At 37.0% G+C, this 22132-nt stretch overlaps 1 protein-coding gene across 1 annotated transcript in view; it reads right to left on the bottom strand.

Annotated features, from left to right (window-relative positions):
- YIPF7 (Yip1 domain family member 7) overlaps positions 1–6123 on the bottom strand; it is a 21255-nt gene extending 15132 nt beyond the window's left edge. The window contains exons 1-2 of the mRNA XM_024731743.1: positions 6065–6123; positions 4458–4574 (exon numbers count right to left, since the gene is read on the bottom strand). Of these exons, the coding sequence (XP_024587511.1) occupies positions 4458–4573 (116 nt within the window). The 5' untranslated portion in view covers position 4574; positions 6065–6123. The remainder of the gene's footprint in view (positions 1–4457; positions 4575–6064) is intronic.
- Between the last annotated feature and the right edge of the window lie 16009 nt (positions 6124–22132).

Here is a 22132-nt window from a genome sequence, read left to right as displayed (position 1 = left end):
AGGGAAGGGAAGGGAAGGGAAGGGAAGGGAAGGGAAGGGAACATAAAATGTGGTCCTTGATTTCCTTGATTACAGAGCATCTTAATTAGCTCTTTGAGAAGGTAAATACTGAAATTTTGATGATTTCTAACTCAACACATTATTCCAACTTTCAACTGAATTAGACCAGAATAAACACTGGACTCTGGCTGCCAGGATTTAAATATTAGCTTTGTTAACAGGCATCTCCTATTCCTGTAAAAATCATTTCAAACAACTGTGAAGTGAGTGCAAAAGCCTCCTTTAGAACGACTGGCAACATTCTTGGTCATTTTTCCCTTCTTTTGCTTTCCAACTCTATGTATTATATTGCTGCCTGTAATGCTAGTCCCATCGTAGGATGTATCCTGAACCAAGTAGAGTGCTTAGCAAACAGGACTCCTGGAGTCTGACTGCCTGGGTTCAAATCCCCATTTTATAATCTTAGGCAAATCATTTCACATTCTGTGCCTCGGTTTCCTCATCTGTAATATGAAGACAATAATAGAACTCATAAGGTTATGATGAATTAAATTAACTGAAATAAATAAAGCACTTAGGTTAGCGTGGGACACACAAAAAGTGATCAATAAGCATTAGCTAAGTATCTGTATGCTCTTCTCTTCCCAAGACTGACACTGAAGCATTCTAGACACCTTCCTCACACCCTGAAACAGCATCTTCTCTATTTGCAAATTGTTGTCTCCCAGTCTGCCACTTCCTCAGAGAAAACAACATTAATAGGAAGTCAAGAGTTTGTATTCCTTCTGTGCTGATCATCTCTAGCTTTTTCCCATTTTGGTTTCCCTGGAACACCCAGACTGACTTCGACAACATCCCACCCACCCTTTGTTTTCCTACCAGGAGAATCTCCACTACACCCATGCCTGGCTTGGCTTTCCGTCTCTAAGCCATGAAGCAATGGCCACACCTGGTCCATATACAAACCCTCTGAATGCTCACTAATTCTTCAATATTCCCCTTTTCACCACCTATACATGGGGTTATACAGATCCAACCAGCCTGAAGAGGCTTGTCTTTACTTAGATGATATTGTGTTAAGATACGGCATGGCCTCCAGCTTGGGAAAAATATTTAACTGTTTCTGAGACAACAGGACTTAACATTCACCTTCCAATGTAAATACAGAAGATCACTGTTAGAAGACTCAGTTATACTTTCTGTGGTTTCAGAATTATGTCTGTTGCAGAGTCAGTTTTCTGTGGCATCACATAATCAATAGGTACATATTTTATTAGAGGCTTTGTTTTTCCAAAACTATATGGACTTCCATCATGAGGGTCAATTGATGTTCCTTTCCTTTTTCAGTCTGATCCCTGGGCGAATGGGCTTGTATGACATTCCCAGATCCTGGCTCAGCCAGCGGGTACACATAATGATGTGCCATTAACTATGCTTGAAACACTAAAGGAACAGCAGGTCTAGAGATTCAGAAAAGCTGATGATTCAGTATCTATCTGTTAAAGTCCTGCTGAAACATTCAAAGGGAGTTTTCCAGTTGTCGTCACCTTTCTGCAGAAACAGCTATTTCTTACTCTAAATAATTGGAATAGATTTCCCATTTCAAAAGTTGGAAACTGCAGTGGGAATATACAGCCTAGAAAACTGGCTGCAGTCATTGGAAATAATGCCTATCTGAATGACTGGATAGTTAAGTTGTTTTTTTAATGAGAAAACTCCATCTTGTTCATCCTAAAATAAGAAAACTTGGTTAAAAATATAAATATCTTCATTTATAATAAGCACATTCAACCAGCTTTCAGATCACTACGCCATTCATTGAGCATAACAAGTGTTTTAAAATGAGCTCTCATACTGAGGAGGAGGGGATGGGGCAGGGGACAGGGAGAGAGGGACTAATTGATTATAACTGGCTACTGGATTCCTATGTCTTTTGCCAGTACGATGAGCATCTTATTCTGATTTGGGGTACATTTTAATTGAACTATTCACTGTATGAATAAAAGATCACGTTTCTGGAGTTATCTGATGCACATTTGTAAATCACTGACCTGACTCCATGTTTTATGTACCTCATAAAAGTACCACAGCTAATATGCCCTTTTCTAATTCCTGAGACTTGCAGTGTGGGTTGGAATTTAAATGTTACCACATCCAAATCAGGACTTGGATTTAAATGCTAAGCATCTGAAGTAGGCCAGGCCATCAACTTGTTGCAATATAATCATAACTTGCCCTCACTTGGTTATATCAATTTCCATCTCCTTGTCATCTCGATTTCTGGTCATCATTGATATGTGCAATCAAATGGAGAAAGAACATTGGGTGGGCTGGGGTGGGGGGAGAAGGCTGTGGTTTGAGTCCCTGCTTAAGGAGACAGCTTTGTCTCTCTTTTACTGGACTTTTCAGTTTCGTTTAGTCTGAAAATGTGGATTGCAGGTGCTGCCCAGGTGCTTATTCCATCTGGAGAAGAGAAGGGAGAAAAGAAACAGCAAGCCACTGGATCCCTTCAATAAAACAGGAGCACAGAGCTGAAAAATCCTATTAGATAGCTTTCATGTGAATTATATATTTTGAGTTACCGTCCTGTAATATCTTCATGCTCAAACTACTCCCTGGGCCATCATACACTTTTCTGGTTTTTCTCGACCTTCCAAACTGTAAATCATAAATGAAATAAAATGAACTTCTTTTTCTGTTGTTGGATTCAGCAATGATTGAGCCAATTCTAGACAGCTTTATCCTTTCCCCCCATTTTTCTTATAAATATTTTAAACACATTTAATTTGCCTGGTGATAATATTCAGATAGATAGGTAGATAGAGGTATGGATTGCTTTTCATTTTAAGAAGTTCTTATGGCAATTTGACTAATGCTAGACAACATAGACTAGGGGCATGAAGGAGATAAAATTCCAGTTATTTAATTTCTACAGTTTTAAAAACATTGGTTACCAATTCCTTTCCCTATCGCTTTAGAGCAGTGGTCCAGCACGAGTAGTAAGGATGTAGCTTGTGAAAACGGCACCTATCTGCCTGTGTCTGCAGGAGTCATCAGCCCATAAAAACAACATCCAAATTGTCTTGGGTGTAGTTGAAACGGAACAGTCCCCACTGCCTGTTGTATTTATTCTGTTTTTTCCTCCTTATTCTGGAGTTTTTAAGGTACTTACCTGTGTTCGAAAAATAAACTTCAAGAATGAATAAATTTGAAGTATTTCTTATGTGGTTATTTGCCCTAAACTTGTTGGAATGGCACAGTAACCACACATCCCAGTTTGCCTAAGATGATCCAGTTTATTCTTATTGTACCAACATTGTTATTAATAGCACACATTTTACTCTCAAAAATGTCTTGATTTTACAATAAATTATATGCCCCTTAGTCTAATCCAACAACCTTGGACTAGTAGCCTAATCCCATTTTTTACTAGCTGTGTGACCTTGGAAAAATTCCTTAATTTCTCTGTCCCTGCTCACAGTTCACTAATGTAAAAGAACATCTAAAGAAGCAACTGTGTAACCAAATGCATGTTTAAGTGACTCGGCAATGGTGTCCATTGCTTCTGCAAACTATAGTTATATGAAAAAATAACATGTATATTATAATGGTTTTACTTTAACACACACTTTCCTGCACATTATCACAATTGTTCTTCAGACAATTCTCACGAAGTAGGTATTATTAACATCCTTATTTCTCAGTTTAACACACTCAGCTGGGGAAGTTGTCTTTCCCAATGTGACAAAAAACAAATACCAGAGCCAGATTGAACCAAATTCTTCTCATTCTAACTGCCCTATTTGGGGCACTAGTAGAGGGTAAATACTAAATTCTTAATTATTTTTTAATTTATTTTCAACTCAAGTTGAATTGTCAACTCAAATAACTAACACATTCTGAATTACATTTATCTCGATTTCAGTTAGGAATTGTCACACTGTATTATAATAGCATATTTAATTGTCCCCCTCTCCAATATAATTTTTTTAATTTTGTGAGGGAAAAGATTATAGATTTCTTCTTTATCTTTAGGTTTATAGTGCCTTTCTTAATTTCCGACACACATGCAGGCACTCAGTAAATGTTTATTAAGTTGAATAAAATCAGTTTCTTGAGCAGTATCCTGGGAAATATCAGGTAAAAGGAAAATGTTTTCTGTTTGTCCAGGGCCTGTATTCATGCTCCCAGTTAAGTGATGTTTTGAAAAGAGGAGACAAGTCTTTCACCTGAGGCGACAAGTCTTTCACCTTGATCGCCTGAGGCGATCAAGGCCATTCATGGGAAACTGAATTCATTTCTCTGCCCTTTCCTAACATTTCTTCTTGGGCATTTTACTGAGATACAGCGGGGAGAGGTTTTGCTTCCCTCAGGGGAAACTCCCTACCTGAAACTCCCTGTCAAAATATTATGAATTCTTAAAATGAGAACATATTTTCTCAGTGTCAAGTACTTACTTTCTAGATCCATAAAGATTTCCATAGGCGTTAGAATCGTTATAACTCTGTTCCTGATTTTCAATGTTATAATTAGATTGGTAAAAGTCAGAGTCAAATTGTCCCAAGTTTGACATCCTGAAAAGTAAGAGTGAAGAATGCAGAAGTTTAGGAGTCAATAAAGGTTCCCTTGAGGTATTTACAAGGATTAATAGATGCTGTGATTATGGCAGGATTCCTATTAGAGAACAAGGTAGTCTTTGAATGGGGGAAGGGTGTGGAAATGTATGCTAGAAAGTCATTTACAAAACCTATATCTTCAATTCACTTTTCTGAAGTTTTCACTCACTAGGACTGTGACTTGGACTAAATTGACTTTAACTGATCTGAAAAAAAAAAAATTCTTCACCTAATACCTTATTCTCAGCAGTTTAAGAGAAAAAGTTTAAAAGTTGGTATACATCTAGAAAGTTTTCCCTTAAACAATGTTAGTTCCCCACTATAAGAATATATATATAGAGACAGATAGATATACATATATATACATATATATGTGTGTGTGTATTCAAGGCCAGAAAACAAACAGCTAATAATAATAATAATGTTTGATTTTCTCATAGAGCTTTAAAGTGTGCTAACAGCCTCTCTTCTCCCCAAAACATAGACAAAACTCTAAAAACTAATCTCCTAGTTCTACTTTATAATTCCTAAAAGGTGTTTGAAACATTTTCCTTTTCTCTTGCTCTGCCTGCTGCACTTAGGCTTATGCTAAGTCAGAGGGAGAAAGGCTCAATTCTGCTACAGGAACAGAGTCTATCTTTCCATACACCATCTACATAGTTTTTATTCACTTCTGGGAATGAAGAGGAGTGCGTGATCTTGATATAGACCTAACGGTTTAGAATAGCAGAGGGAAAAAGAAAGACTTGACAGGAGGAAAAGGTGGGGAAAGAAAACAATAGCAAAGTGGGTGATAGTGTCTCTTTGGATGAAAATTAGAGAATGGAGTAAAGAATCTTTTCAATCTGACAGATATGGTTTTCAACTCAACATTTTAACCTTTATTTTTTCTTTGAAAAGCTTTCTATTTCAAAAGAATGAATTTAAAAATCACTAACAGTAATCCATATAATTATAATAAATCTATGGAATACTACTTACAATAAATTTCAAATGAAACTGCATAAACAGCCTTAGCTCTAAGGGCCTCATTAATCAGAAATATGCAAGTAACAGTTGTCAAATATATCAAATTTTTTTCAGCTCAGTAAAAATACAGAAAGCTTTTCTAAAATTAGATTCATACATCTGATATAAGAAGTCAAGATTTTTCATTAGTAATGTGTATAAAAGTAACTATGATTATATAAACTAAAATCAGGACTAGGAGAGTGTTAAATCTTTTAACAACTTATAATTTAAAGAATTTAAAGTTTAAGAGCAGAACTTTCTCAGTCCATGAAAATATGTTATTATAAAGCATAGAGAGTAATTTTACTGGAAAATACAGTAAGTTTTCAGAACATGCAAAGCTTTATGTAATATGACTATAGGTATTAAAGTCCTTACACAACCCAGCTTTATATTTTGTTTAAATGCCAAATTTTTTAGAAGGATCAGACACATACCTTTATGTTATTTTAGTCGAGAGATCCTCCAACAAATGTAGCTTTATCTGAGAAATTTTTAACAACAGCTCATGAAAAGATGACCTGCTGGCTATATATATAAGATTCTAAATTTGTACTCTGACACTCTGAACAGATGCTACAGCCAAAAAAAAAAAAAAACAAACAAACAAAAACCTGCCAAAAGCCAAACACAGTATCTTATAATACTTGTTAAAGTGTATAAACACAGTGAATGGTGTAGAGAAAATTTGATAAAGTAAATGGTGGATTCAGTTTCCTTCTGTGACTAATATACCCTTAAACAATGATTTAAAGTCATTTATTTGAGGCAAACAATAAAGAAGCCTTAACACTCCTTCTGCTTTTTAGCCTATGAGAGTAATTCACCCTAGACAAGATTTCCTAATAATAGGCAGTAAAAAATCAATATATGGTACATGATCTTAGCATGATGATCTTAGCAACAATCTGAAAATGAATGTTATCAATTTTATCCAAATATGAACCATTCAGTTTATATAAACAACGTTTAGGAAGACTACCCATGATCTACCTCTGATATTTTTCCCTACTTCTTACTTCTCCATCACAGCCCCAAATGGATATGCTAATGTGATCTAGGAGCATTCCTCATTTATAGGGCATGTTCTCTCTCATTTTTGACCCAATCTTGACCACTGAAAGGCATGTATGATATTGTGATTTATAAGAAAAAAATATATATGGTCATTCAGTTGACCAAAATACATTTCTCATATATATATTTGGTCTTTGCTCATGGTTCCTCATTCATAGCTCCCAAAACCCTTGGAATTTTCTAAGTGTTGAGAGTGACAAAGGTGTTTCGATATGTTAATGAGGTAATTTTGGGACGTCACCTAAGGATGGGGGCTGGCTGCCAATGGAGCCAATAATGTGATTAGAGGGTTGGAACTGTCATTTCTATCCTAACTTCTGAGAAGGGAAGAGGGGCTAGATGTTGAATCAGTTGCCAATGGCCAATGATTTAATCAATCATGACTATATAATGGAGCTTTCATAAAACCCCAAAAGGATGGTGTTTGGAGAGCTTCTGGATTGGTAAACATGTGGAGGTGCTGGGAGAGTGGCACCCTTGTGGAGAGGGCATGGAAACTCTGCACCCTTTCACCATACCTTGCCCTATGAATCTCTTCCATCTGGCTGTTCCTGAGTTATATCCTTTCAAAGTAAACTAATAGTCTAGTAAGTAAATTGATTTCTCTGAGCTTTGGGAGCCACTCTTGCAAATAAATTGAATCCCAGGAGGAGATCGTGGTAACCTCTGATTTATAGCTCATGGGTCAGAAGTACAGGTAACAACCTGGTCTAGCTACTGGTATCTGATGGGGGTGGGAGAGACATTCTGTTGGAACTGAGCTCTTAACCTATGGAATCTGACACTATCTCTAGGTAGATACTGTCAGATTGAGTTGAATTATAGGACACCCACCTGGTGTCCCAAGAACTGCTTGGTGCTGCATGGGAACCACCCCCCTGCAACATGTTGGAATTGGTACCACAAATAATTTAGCATCACATTAATTTCCATCCCAGGAAACTGCCTGAATTGGTTCCCTTTACATCTGAAGTTTACTTCCAGGAGGTTTCTCCCTAGTTCTGACACAGGTACCCTGGCTAATACTCCCAATACCTATCTGGATCTGGTGGTTTTGTCCTTAATATCAACATCATGGCTGGAGGTCAAGTTCCCCTGCCATCTGCTTCTTGCTGACTTTCCTTTATAGAATGTGAGACTCTCCATGTATCCAGATCTCAGTAACTGAAATCTACTGTTCAAGGGTAGATTATGTGGCATTTTGGAACTTTCAACCAGAGCCAACGGCAGAATGGTAAAGTAAATTTTTCCACATTATTTTAAAAGATTTGGAATTTGAATTTCTTTAATCAGAGGTATCTTTTGCCAGGTAACCAGTCAGGTAATAATGAGTCATGCATTTTTTGAGGATCTATTGAATACCAGACCGTATTCTAGATGTCGTAATTACAGAAGTGGATGAACTAAATAGACCTGCATTTCAAGAGCTATATTTTAGCATCAATTCTACTATATCTACAATAAATAACAATGACTAGCCAGGTACTGTTCCATGAACTTAAGGTTTAAGTCATTTAACTTTCGCAACAACCTTATGAAGTATTATTATCCCATTTTACAGAAAAAGAAGTAGAGATTAAATAACTTGCCCAGGTGGAAGCTAGTTGGTGGAAAAGCCAGTGTTCGCAACCTGGTAGGCTGAGTCCAGAGTTCACAATTTATCCAAGACAATTTCATGAATTAACCAAAATCTATCAAGAAGTGATCATATACTGTTAAGATGGAGAGTGCAAAAGGGAGAAAATTGGAGTGTTCAGTGAAGTCCTCTTAAGAAGGTCATTCGAATTGAGACCTGGTTGATGAGAAGAAGCCACTTGAAAGACTATGTGAAGAGGATACAAATCAAATGCTCTGAGATGGCAAGGAACTGGCAGTTTGTAGCTTAGGGGAAAAGCCACGTGGTTGTGATTTTGAATCAAAGAAAAGTTGAAGGAGATGAGGTAACAGACGTAGGCAGAGGCCAGATCATAAAGGCCATGGTAAGGAGTCTAGATTTGATTATGATTGAAATAAGATGCCACTGCAGGTTTTTAAGCATAGGATGATATCAATCTTGTGCAGAAATTGCAGAAGGAGACCTGTCAGGAGGATGTTGTGGCCGTAACACATGCATGATATACAGGTGGCTTGGACTAGGGTAGCAGTGGAAGTGGGAGAACTGGTAGAAAAGTCTTGGCAGCTGAGGGAAATGAAATGGAGCAGGACCCTATGGTCCTCCCCCCAACCCCTGCGTCCTGCCTGCTTTTTGTCTGTGGAAAAACTTTAGCCAAAGAATAAATTTAATCAGAGAAGTGAGAAAATGCAGAAGCAAAGGAAAACAGTCAAAAGAGACCAAATAATAATAGTTTAGTCATTAAACATAGTCAAGGACCTCTAGTTCCTCCTCAGGGGCTGTAGATAATATTCTGAGCCATATCCTGTGAGCTGTCTTACAGATACTGAAACCCACACCCGGTGGAAGAAGTTAACTACATGATGACCAGATGGTAGCCATGACATAAGCTGCCACAATTCCAAGAATTGGCCTCAAAGAAGGGAGAACAAACAGACCCTCAAACTGAAGACTAACTGTACCTAACGCAATCAAGATGACGCTGGTTTGACCACTGCATGACCAATTTCAAGATGGCTCTCAGAGCTGAGTGCGCTGTTTCTGCAGGTAGCCCCTCCCTCTGATTGTCGGGGGGTGGGGGGGAATCGGCCTTTGGACGGGAGTCCCCCTCCCCACCACCATGCCGGTTGCTGGCATCCAAAATAAAGCAAACTTTCCTTTCCATCAACCAGGTCTCTTTATTGGCTTTTGAGCAGCGAGAAGCAGGACTCCACTTTCAGTTACTGAGGGATGAATTGAAGGGGTCAGGACTAGAGCAGGTGCTGAAGTAAGGAAGAGAGTTCATTCCAGGGAAATGATGTGAAGTTGTCTGAACTGGGGAGGGTCCAGTGCAGGTGGAGAGGACTAAACAGGTGCAAAAGATATGTGGAAAGAAGATTTTATAGGGTTTAATTTCTATTGCATAGGAGGGAGAAGAGAGGGATAATTACTGAAGATGATTTCTAGAATCCTGACAACTTCCCCATCCTAGTGTATCAACATTATGGAAAAAGGCCAGGTTGCTATACGGTAGCCAAATTTAGATCATCATGCTTTCTATTCCTCCTCTCAAAGTTTTTTATGTGAGAACGTAAGTCTCTCCCTGTAACAGCAAGGACTCAGAGTGCATTCTTTTTTCTGATGTACAAAGTCATTGAAAAGTTTGCCAAAGATAATATTTTCAATCTTAGTCCATTTAGTTAAATTTTAAACTTACTTTGTGGTTTTGTACTTTTCAACTTAGTTTTTCTTCATGAAAAACCAGCTTGATTAAATGAATTGCAGAAAAATGAGAAGCAAAAATGGCATATAAAAATGCAATTAATCTAAGCTTCAAGTGAACTGTAAGGCATGAAACATTGAAGACCAAATGACTTCATTCTCCTAACAAGTGCTTTAATGGACCATTAATACATGCCAGAATACTTTGAAGCTACTCTTATACGTGTAACACTGTATATGTATAAAACATACATGTAAATGTTTATTTCCATTAATGAATTACCCAATTGTTATAATGTATGTTGAAGGACAGAGTTGAAATTGATATTATAGTCAGCCTGATCAATTGATTAATTTAGCTCATCTACTTAAATAATTATTTCTGGGTTCTGAATGATCAAAAAGACTGGATAATATGAATAAGGATTCTCACCCGATGTAAAGACCATGTTCTACTCACAGCCGCTTTCCTTTCCTTTCCCTTTCTCCTTCCCGCCATCCTTTCCTCGCTTTTCTCTGTCCTCTCTCTAAACTCTCTTCTGGGGTCATCTCATCCATTCCCCTGGCTTTATAGACCATCTATATAGAGAGAGTTCCTGAAGTCACATATGTAGCCCTCACATTTTTTCTCAGCTCCAAACTGTTTATATTATAGACAATTCAAACTTGACATAATCCAAACTGATTTTTTTTTTTAAATTTCTACCTTCCTCAACCCAACTCTCTCTTCTCCATTTCAGGAGATGACATTACAAACCACTCATTCAAATCAAAAATCATCTAATCCTTCAGTGAATTGTATTGACTCTATCTGTAAAATATATCTCCCACTAACTCTCTCCATCTCAACTGCTGTCACCCTGGTGTGTGCTCCTGCGTTCTCCCACTTAGACTTTTGTTTGTAACTATTCAATAAAGTGAAATACTCTTTTTAAAGTAGCAGATCCAGTAGGTGGTCATACAAGTGTACGTAATAAAGACTATAAAAATCATACCATTAATGGACAGTGACTTGCCAAATCAGGAAAAAGTTTCTTTTGTGGTTGCTGACTGCAATTTGCAGTGGGAATAAGGAGAAGAATCCCCATCTGTAATTTCTTAATCTCCCTCTGGTGATCTGTCAAGTGTCAAAAGATTGTAAGTTGATCAACAGCTGTATCTGAAATAATTTGCCCTGTACCTGACAATTACACATACATATTTATGTTAAATTAAAGGATTAGGGGTTAGATGGTTGGGTGAATAATCACTACTATTAATCCCTCCTACTCAGAAACCAGTATTTCAATTGTGTAATTCTCTCTAAGAATCACATATGATTATGACATCCATTACTGTAACCTTTCGATATAAAAATAGAGGCTCCAAGAGGCTGACTTCTGCACAGTCATACCCCTAATATGTGACCGAGCCTAATCTGGAAAATCAGTTCTCTCACTCAGCCCCATTTCCTTTCATAACTCAGACTGTTTCCCCGAAAACACTATCAATGGCTGTCTGAAACACTAGTTTTGGGATGTACCGGTTTGAAAATACTAAACGATATTTATTCACAATCTCCAACAAATTATTTTCAGCTGAACAGAGCTGCCAGTGCACCAGGAGAAAAATATGTCATCATTTTCTACCTCTGCCGAAAGACAAGTGGGTTGTTTGCTATCAGTGTTTATCAAGGAATTATTTTGGCAGTCTGTATTGCAATTTAATGTGCCTTATACTATAAATTACTACTCTTATTAAGGCAGAAAAAATAATACATGCTGTGTTCCATTACTTTTTAAAATACATTTTGCTCAGTGTTCTCTACATGCTGCTTTTGTTAATACCACATAAGATTTGCTCCTGATCATCTGCCCTTTAAAGACCATGCTGCTTTTATTTTATAAGCCTGAAACTGCAGCCCTGAATATTACACAGTCATATGAAAGTGGACATAAAATTCTGTTTCGTTGCATGAATTTTAAAGAGTTCAATGTGTCCTATGACAAGAAAAGAAAAGAAAAGAAAAGTACAGGGTTTTCTTTCATTAATGCTAACATAGTTATCCCTGACTTTTAATTTGGCTATCTCTTGTTAGCTTCCACTTTTGTCTTAGAAGAAAAAATTGGAATCTGGCAGAATTATTACTGAACACGTACAAGTTTTTAGTTTGATAGCAACTAACTGTTAGCGAAATATAATTTACACCTGAAATTATGAAAATTGATATGAGTAGTAGTTAATTTGTATATTCTTAGTAACCGTATTATTATAATAATCATTTTTGAATATAATGAATTAAATTTACATACAATATAAATTTGGCATACTGATATAACTAATTTTATAGGAAAATTTTCCTAGGAATTACATAAGTTCCTCCACAGGTTATCTAACCACACGGATCCTCAGCTCCCTCATTCATAAAGCAGGAATAAAATTTTTTCCTACCTCGTAGCTACTATGTATTTTATCTTTATCTCATGAACTTAATTTTATTTTTCCCTGTGTTTCATAATATACCTAAATTATTAATCAATAGATACATATATATAATTTATATGTGTGTATACATGTACATGTATAAATAAATTTGTGTATAAAATATGAGGATTAAACAGAATTTTGAACAGGAACAATTAACACAGGCAGGCGCCAGTTGCAAATGCTTAATAAATGTGATCTGTTATGATTGTGAGGCTTACACTTATCAACAACAACAAAAACACACAAAAAGCTGCGAATAAGAGAAAGTTTACTTGAGGTTTTAAGTATTGCAATTCAGGAGGCATAGATTGGAGTAGCAACTCAAAGGTGCTCCGAGGTAAATGGAAAATGGCGGGAGTTTATAAAGGCAACTTACGAGACTTTCCACAGAAGGTTATTTTTACAGAACTATGATTGGTGTCGCAGGCATTCAGTCACTTGTGGGCAGCAGGTTGGTTGCTAAGCTGCCGTCTCTAGAGAGTAAAGAAAACAAGTCCCAGGTGGTCTCAGGATGGCCTAATCAAAAGTTTATGTTGCATCCAGATGTGGACATGTGTCAGTTCCTCTTCCCTAGTAGTCTCCCAGCTCCATTTTTTTTTTTTTTTTTTTTTGCGTTACGCGGGCCTCTCAATGTTGTGGCCTCTCCCGTTGCGGAGCACAGGCTCCGGACGCGCAGGCTCAGCGGCCATGGCTCACGGGCCCAGCCGCTCCGCGGCATGTGGGATCTTCCCGGACCGGGGCACGAACCCGTGTCCCCTGCATCGGCAGGCGGACTCTCAACCACTGCGCCACCAGGGAAGCCCTCCCAGCTCCATTTTGACATAAATGACTCCATTGTTTTTTGTTCATGGCCCATAACTTCTAGATGGAAAAGAAGTTGGATCAATAGAAGGTGCCTGTATTTACTCTTGTGTTCATTATTCACAGTCACTCAACACATAAATGTTTTTAGCAAACTCTACTTTGATAGTATACAAATTTGTATGAAAAATCCATTTTACCCAGAAGATGGTGGTAGGTGGGAAGAGTACTTATAATTGTCATGTAGACAGGTTGTGATTACTATAGACATAAAACATTTCTTCAGCATGCATCTCATTTTTTAATAAAGAAATAAGATTTCTAATAACAGAAAGGCTAAGAATGAACTTTATTGCCAAGATACTCCTTATTATTTTGACTAAACTCCCTTAGGCACCAATCAGTAAAGACAGAAGCATATACTGGCTATATTGCTTTCATCAGTGAAGGGCAAACTCTTTCCTAATGCTCTGCCATAATTATACCTTTGCAACTGTACCATTACTGAGATTTTTTCCAAGATATTCCAAGTTTAAACTGAATATTTTATTATATTCACTGGGTGAAGGTAGTTACAGAATTTTAAAAAATTATCAGACATGGCCTATATCTAAATGTAACTGTCAATGTACAAATTCTATTTCATAAAACAATATCGTGACCTTCGTTTGGCATGAGGACCTCACGAGCTACTTACAGCTTAGAGTTTTAACTTAATAGGATGTTAACGTAAACATTGCCTTGATACAGAGGAGCCCTATCATAGAAAACTCTCTTCTTTGCAGTATTTATATTTTCATTCACTAATATGAGCTGGGGAAAGTAGCATACAGAGTAACAAAATAATATTTTGAATACAACTTTATTTTCTTAAAAAAAAATCTGGAGTCTCTTGTTTAAAATGGCACTAGGCTACAAAATTACTTCACAATTCCCAGCATAATACCTATGGTGATTTAGAAAAAAGATCAGTATTCCACTATCTGAAAATACTTGGAATCATCTGTTGCCGGAGTCTGGGCAAAATTTCTATGATAAAGCTGAGGACTCTGTAGTGAGAAAAATGTTTTTTTGGGTTTTTTGCCCACGCTGTGCGGCATGTGGGATCTTAGTTCCCAGACCAGGGATCGAACCCTGGCCACCTGCAGTGGGGCACAGAGTCCTGACCACTGGACCACCAGGGAATTCCCAAGAAAAATGATTTTAACCATCGAGGAACAAGTGCACAAGGACAGCCCACCCATAGAAATGACTTAGGAAGTTTCCTGAGACCCTTGGAGATCTAGATTTTACACCAATGCTGTGGCTGGACTGGCCCTTGGCATTCTTATGTTGCCAGATGCCCTCAGTGATAATCACAGGAAACTTTGAAAGAAACAAGGTTTATTACTTACAAGTTCTGGAAATTACATAGCACAACTGGGGCCACACAGAGAGGTAGGAGATAGAGAGAGCATTACAAAGAGAAAAGACCCAAATGTCAGGGCTTACACTACAGTTATAGACCCTCTCAATTAAACTGTAGCGATTTTAGGAATGTTAATGTTCCACAGCAGCCACATGAGTGGCCCAAGTGATAAAAGGGACTGTAGTGGGAAGAACTATTAATTGTGAGGTTGGTTATAAATCGATCCGTAAAAAACTCAAAAAGGGAGGCAGCATATTCACTGAGCAGATACTTCGCTGTTCTCTCAGTGGAAGTTGGTACAATTTTTGGACAGTAAGAATTCTTACACAAACTTTGCAACTAGTACATGTTCTTTTTGTTGCAATATGTATATTTGTAGTCGCTTATAAAAAGTGCATATGTGTCTTCGTGTCGTCCCCTTAATCCTAAATCTTTCACACCAGGGAGGAGACATCATTCATGAGAGGTGAGAATTACTGGGCTTCAAATCTTAAACTTCAAACCTGAAAAGGTACATTTGACCAAGAATGTTGCAGAGAAATCTATATGCAAGGCAGAAGATAATTGGAAGATTAGTTAGTGAGGTGGAATCAGAGCCTGGGGACTTTATTTCAGCTCTCTATGCTTCCACGTCTGGCCAGCAGATAAAGTTCTTGGTTCAAGGAACTCACAGCTGTGGACCCTGTAAAGGCACTGTCAACCTTTGCTTCTTGAACCCTTTCTTCTTTTTTTGTTTCTTGTTTATCTTCATTCTGATGGACGCATGTTTTTCTTCAGCTATACTGAAACCATTTATTAAGTTATACCAACCATTCTGACCTGTACACCATTCCTTTTTTTTGAAGTGGTTTTGGATATTCATGATCTCATCTCTTACAGATAGATTTTAGGCTTTAAGAGAGGAATGTTTTGGCTCTGATTTCCAAAGCTCGGAAGGAAACAACAGAACCACTATTGTGATCATCAAAGTGAGCACAGAATTTACTGACTGGCAAAGCAAGAGAACACACACCTGTGAAAAATTCAATGAATAGTTTTCTGAGGGGAAACTGCAGGAAGCATTATGAGCTAGGGAAGTGGTGGGGGTTCATGGTGGTTATCTTAGATGAGGACTGGTGTTTATTTTCTGGATAAAGCGCAGGGGTACGTAAGTCTCTACAAGGTTAGTTAAAAATAAGCCCCATGGTACATTGGTCAGGAAAGGGTCTTTCTGTTGTGCCCAGTGTTAAAGAGAAAACCACAGGCCCAAAAGTATATCACTTGCGCTATAGCTGGTGAAAGTTCAATGTACCTGATGGCCTAATAGCTTCAGTTGGTTAGAAGCATTTGTGGTGAAACACAGAATTTAGGCTAAATATATCACAGGCAATTACTGCTATAAGTTGAAAATCTTTCTTTTACGTATCTCATTACAGCCATAATTTACCACTTGCCATAATTATATCCAGGGCTTATATTCCATCCTGGGACGATAGTTTAGAGCTTATTTACATTTGTATTTCATCATAGTATATAGCACAGTACCTGGATATAGTCAATGCTCAATGAAAATTGTTGAATTAATGAAAGCTAAATAAGGTAACTGAACATTTTTGTATCATTTTTTAGAATTTTGTCAAGATTAATATATATGCATTATGAATAAAAATTGTGTAACAGGATTTCTTAACATTTTATCAGAGTAACATACTCTAAAATATCACATAACATAGTGAAATCCTCATCAATTTTAACTTCTTTTTTCTCAGTCATTTCCAATTTGCAGTTTATTAAAATTGTTTCACATATGTTTACTTCTCTGTGCTCCCAATTAACTGGTAAATTGATTCAATGATAAATTGAATATCCACTATTCTTGTTCACAGCATTTAACAAAGAAGACTAATAATGCATACACTCCCAAATTCATTTGACAGAATTGATTTTCAGGACTGACCATTTAAAATATATTTCTCACATTATGGAATGGCCTTTATAACTTACATGAGCTTGTTTTAGTATATATATATATATATATATTATATATATGTATATATGTATATCATGTGATATATAGATCATGGAGTTAGAAACAGTAATAACTCATAGTAATTAGCAAAACTGATAAATTAATTGATAACAGCAAATATTAAAGACAAACATTTCTATTAAAAAATAGATGCATCACATTCCTTGGTATTTACCCAAAGGAGTTGAAAACTTATGTCTACACCAAAACCTGCACATTGATGTTTACAGCAGCTTTATTTGTAACTGCCAAAACTTGGAAGCAGCCAAGATGTTCTTCAGTCTGTGAGAGGATAAATAACTGTGGTGTATCCACACAATGGAATACTATTCAGTGCTAAAAAGAAATAAGTGATCAAACTATGCAAAGACATATAGAAATATTACATGCTTATTACTAAGTGAAAGAAGCCAGACTGAAAATGCTATATCCTGTATGTTTCCAACTATACGATATTTTGGAAAAGGCAAAACTAAGGAGACAGTAAAAAAACAGTCAGTGATTGCCAGGGGTTGGGAGGAGGAAGAATTAATTAATACGCAGCACACAGAGGATATGGGAAATCTCTGTACCTTACTTTCCATTTTGTTGTGACCCTAAAACTATTTTTTTTTTACGGTACGCGGGCCTTTCACTGTTGTAGCCTCTCCCGTTGCGGAGCACAGGCTCCGGACGCGCAGGCTCAGCGGCCATGGCTCACGGGCCCAGCCGCTCCGCGGCATGTGGGATCTTCCCGGACCGGGGCACGAACCCGTGTCCCCTGCATCGGCAGGTGGACTCTCAACCACTGCGCCACCAGGGAAGCCCATAAATCATTTATTTTAACAAAGAAGGGAAATAGGAGACATTACATTCATCCAACGAAATGATACCAGAGGACCTACAGCTCATCTTTTTCTGGAAGAACAGAATCAAGTTTCTCCACTAAGACAGCCACTGAGTTTCATTTCCGAGATTTCCCTAGCAATCATTTCTGCAAACCTGTAGGCTTGCATCCAGTAACACAAGCTGCCTTCTCCCCACTGTTTGACCTCAGCCAATTTAATTAGCTTCTTTGGATCTCAGTTTTCTCATCAATAGAATGAAGTTTTTGGACTATATGATGTATAAAAACATCTCCTATAACTACTGAGATATTGCAGGTAAGTGTACCTTAAAAAATAAATAAATAAAAGGCTACACTCTTAATGTAGCCACAGCAGAAGCTTCTGATGGCACACTATTACCTGTGATGCAAAGCTGTTTGATATACAGCCTGAATGTGCCAATAATTTCTGCTCACATATTTTATTGCAAACTTAAGTCTACTGCAATCTGCAGAGATGCTTTTCAGTAGAGCCCCTAGGCTTTTTTTTTTTTTTTTCTGACAGTTGTTTACTTTTTTCATCTTCTTAGTGCAACTTTAAAAGGGTTTTATTCTTCTTATTCTTTACTCTAGATGTGACAATTTCTTTCCTTGGGAGCAAGAAAGAAATAAGTTCTACAACTGCCAAAGAGAAATAGGCACAAAATTTTGGAAATGATACTGTCCTTAAGGTAACTAACTCCCTTTCAAATAAATGAATATTTATGTGAAGAGTTTAATAAAACTAACATTAAGAATCAAAGCAATTAGAAGAGACAAATTAATCAGCAAGTAATGATTCACAATGAAAGAATAAAAGATGTCAGGGAAGCAAAAAATAAAGCAGGTAAGAACTAGATGCTAATGTGATTATCTAAGACGAAGTCACAGAAAAATTAATTCCCTTCAGGAATAAATACCTATTTTCCTTGGCATTTGTACACTTAGAAATGCACTTTGCTGGGTTGTTTACGAATCCTTTCATCCCTGTAATGAACATTTATTGTTCCCTAGTATCCATCTTCATTTTCTCTCCTATCAGCACCTAGTTTTTCCTTTGAAGAAGACCCTGCTGACTTTGTGTGAAAGCCATGTGATTCTGACTAGAATGACAGTACACCTTCTGGTAGAAACATTGTAAGAGCTAATGTGTCTTTTATTGCTGTCTCTTATTTTGCTACTGTTGTACTTGTTGGGTTTGGATACTTTTTCAGTTTAAACACTTCTAATCCTAATGCCTTCCCCCATTTTATGAAGATAAAAATTATACACCAACATCCATATTAAATTACTTATAAGTAATTTAATTTTTTATAGCAAAATCCATCAAAACTCTTAATGAAGTCCTCTTAAATGAAGCACAGTTGCTCACCGACATAGTCTTGGAAGAGGACATAACTTTCACCTTCTTCCTAGTGAAGCTGTGTGTGCCCAAACATACGACAGTCCAAAGAACATTGGGCTTTCCCTTGGGGTTATGGAAGTTAGCCAACTGAGAACCAAAGCTCTGGGCCATTCGTGTGTGACTTAATTTGATGCAGGAGCACCCCATCGTCTCAGCAGGTCAAAGACTTTAAACTGGGGCATCAAATAGGTTTCTATACACCCCAAACAGTAAGAGTAAGAATGCCAAAGACAAGTCATTTTAGTTATTTCTAAATCCCTGAATCAATTTTTCATTGAGAAATTTGTGGACAATAAACTTTGCTTTTAAGGATCTTTTTAAACCATAAAGACCTATATCCCATGAAGTTAGAAAGTAATCCGGTTGGTTTTCATCTGACAAGACCACTACAAAAGTTTCAACAGTGCAAAATGGAATGAAATGCTGCTTTTTCCCTTGTAGTCCTAGTGAATTTTTTAAACCAGTAGATAATACCTGTGATGAGTGGAAATCAGAGACCAGTTGATACATTTCAAGTGTGAAACATGGACAATTATACTAATCATAGGATTGTTTTGAGGATTAATTGAGGTAATATTTATAACATGCTTAGAAGAGTATGTGACAGATAGTTAGCTCTTTATAAATGTATATAAATAAATCATATCTATTTCATGTTTGCATCCTCATGGCTTAATACTGTACTCTTGGATACTTAAGGAAGTTCCTGAACAATGTCAACACACACCATACAAGCTATTCCATGACTGTAAAGCTTTTTTTTTCTCATTTCACAAAAGGATACCCTAAGATATGGCAAGTACTTTTCTCAACTATTTTATTTTCTACTCTCTGACCTCAAAAACTCACTCAATACCACTGTTTTTGTTTTATTACCTTATTATATATGGTTCCAAAACTCTAGCCCTGAACTTTTTCCCAAGCTCCATTTACAACTACCTGTGAGATATTTAATATCTATGCTTCACATTTTGGTAAACAGCAATTACATTCTCCAATCTAGCAGAGTTAGAAAATTTGGATGCCTCCCTCTCTCTCTACATCAAATGAACTCAGTTAATTCTATCTCAAAATGTCTACCAATCACTCCTTCATCCCTATTCGCTCCAGTGACTCCTTCAGGCCCTTACTGTGTCTCACCTAGATTATAACATAGAAGACTCTCCTCTCTCTGCCTCTGTTTCTCTCTCATTACTTCATCCACTTTCCTCTTCAATTCATTTACACACCATTGTCATAGTAGGCTTCCTAAGGAAAACCTGTGTTATTTCCTTACAATCACTTCTGCACGGAATGATAGTGAAACGGTAAGTAGCAAAGACCCTATCCAAGGTCCTTCAGAAACTTGGCTGAAATTGTTGTTTCCATATATAACACCAGCCAATTTTTCTCCTCCTTTCCCCAGATACTTGCTATTTTCTGATATAAAATATTTATAAAGCCTTAATTTATGTGCACAATTTGAAAAACAATATGAAAATCAAAAAAAATAAGTCACAGAAGACTTAAGAAACTAACTGAAACGTGAATTCCAAGCTGTATTTTCCACTGTAGACATGTTGGGGCACCATTTTAGCTGGTTAATAGCAACTCTGGAGATCCAGATCCTTTGTTAACATCATGTTAAGTTGCTCTAAGTTTGTGTGTGTACCTGTGATAACTATTGAACTGATATTAAATATTTATTAATGGTATTACTGTTAAAAATGCTCCAACATATCAGTAACTTTGAAACAGAATTTAGAGGTGATAAAAATTGTTGTTTATATATATAATTTTTAAATTTATTATTCCCTTTCTTATGGGCTGAATTGATATTTAAAGTTCACATGTTGAAGTCTTAACCCCTAGTACACCTCAGAATGTGACCATATTTAAAGATAAAGTCTTTAAAGAGGTAATTAAGTTAAAAACAGGTCATTAGAGTGGGCCCAAATCCAATATGACTGGTGTCCTTATCAGAAGAGGAGATTAGGACACAGACAGGTATTGAGAGAAGACCATATGGAGACACAGGGAGAAGATGGTCATCTATAAGCCAAGGAGGAAGGCCTCAGAAAAAACCAACACGGCTGACACCTTGATCTCAGACTTCTAGACTCCAGAACGGTGAGAAAAAAAATTTGTTTTATGCCACCCCCTCTACTGTACTTTGTTCTTGCAGCCCTAGCAAATCAATAGACCCTTCAAATATGTTTAAAAACATAAATACAATAGTTGCAGATTACTGTACTATGCAAGAATGTAACTTCCCTATTATACATTCCCTTCTATGGGGAAATGAGCCTCCATTTATATGTTTTTAATTATGTGTGCTCTTCAGAAACCCTTGCCTCAAGTAAAACGCCGAGGTTCTAATCTTGGCCATTTTCCTCTTCTGAGCATTAACTCAATGTCATAACTTCTTACTCATTCACCCTCGCTCAGCAGAGTTTAGTGGAGTGGTTAAGGGTGTAGAGCCAGTCCACCTGGGTTCACAGCCCACTTCATCACTAACTCTGTGACTTTAGGCAGTTACTTAAAAAGCCTGGGCCACATTTTTCTCAGATATGTGTACAGTAGAAACAATCATAAGAGTACTTGCATTAGAGGGCTCTGTAAGAATTGAGTTGATACATACAAAGTGTGTAGAATAGTATTGGGAACATAGTAAGTACAATTATGCTAGCAATGATCCCTCTGCTTGATTAGGCTCCAGTTATCTCTTTCAGAAAAACTTTTTATCCTTCAAGGTCCAGAAAAAAAATGATACCTCAACTTTGAAACTTAGAGTGACTCCACTTCCCCTTTCTTCCCAGGTTGAATACTAAATGATCTTGTGTTGTCAAAGGTATTGTAGAGGTTTGAGCTTTGGTTTTTAATCTGAATTCAAATATAGATTTTTTTCCATTTACCTATTATACAATTTCAGACAATTTGCTTAATTTGTCTGAGTTTGCACATCTAGTACATTACATGACAGGCATGCTCAGTATTTTTCTAATAAATACATATTTCATCTTGGGTCTGGGAGGATAATGTCAACCACATAAGATATTACCGTATTCCCAAAGTGTGAGACTAATGGAGGTACCAAGATAATTTTAGGCTGAACATAGACATGGCATTAAGGACACTGAATCATACAGAGAAAATTCTTCTTTCAATTTTACTTCAATACTGCTGATTAGGTCAAGAAGAATT

Source organism: Neophocaena asiaeorientalis, unplaced genomic scaffold, assembly GCF_003031525.2.
Source record: "Neophocaena asiaeorientalis asiaeorientalis breed wild unplaced genomic scaffold, Neophocaena_asiaeorientalis_V1.1 scaffold39, whole genome shotgun sequence".
Classification (NCBI taxonomy): domain Eukaryota; kingdom Metazoa; phylum Chordata; class Mammalia; order Artiodactyla; family Phocoenidae; genus Neophocaena; species Neophocaena asiaeorientalis.
This window is presented reverse-complemented; position numbering and strand designations above follow the sequence as displayed.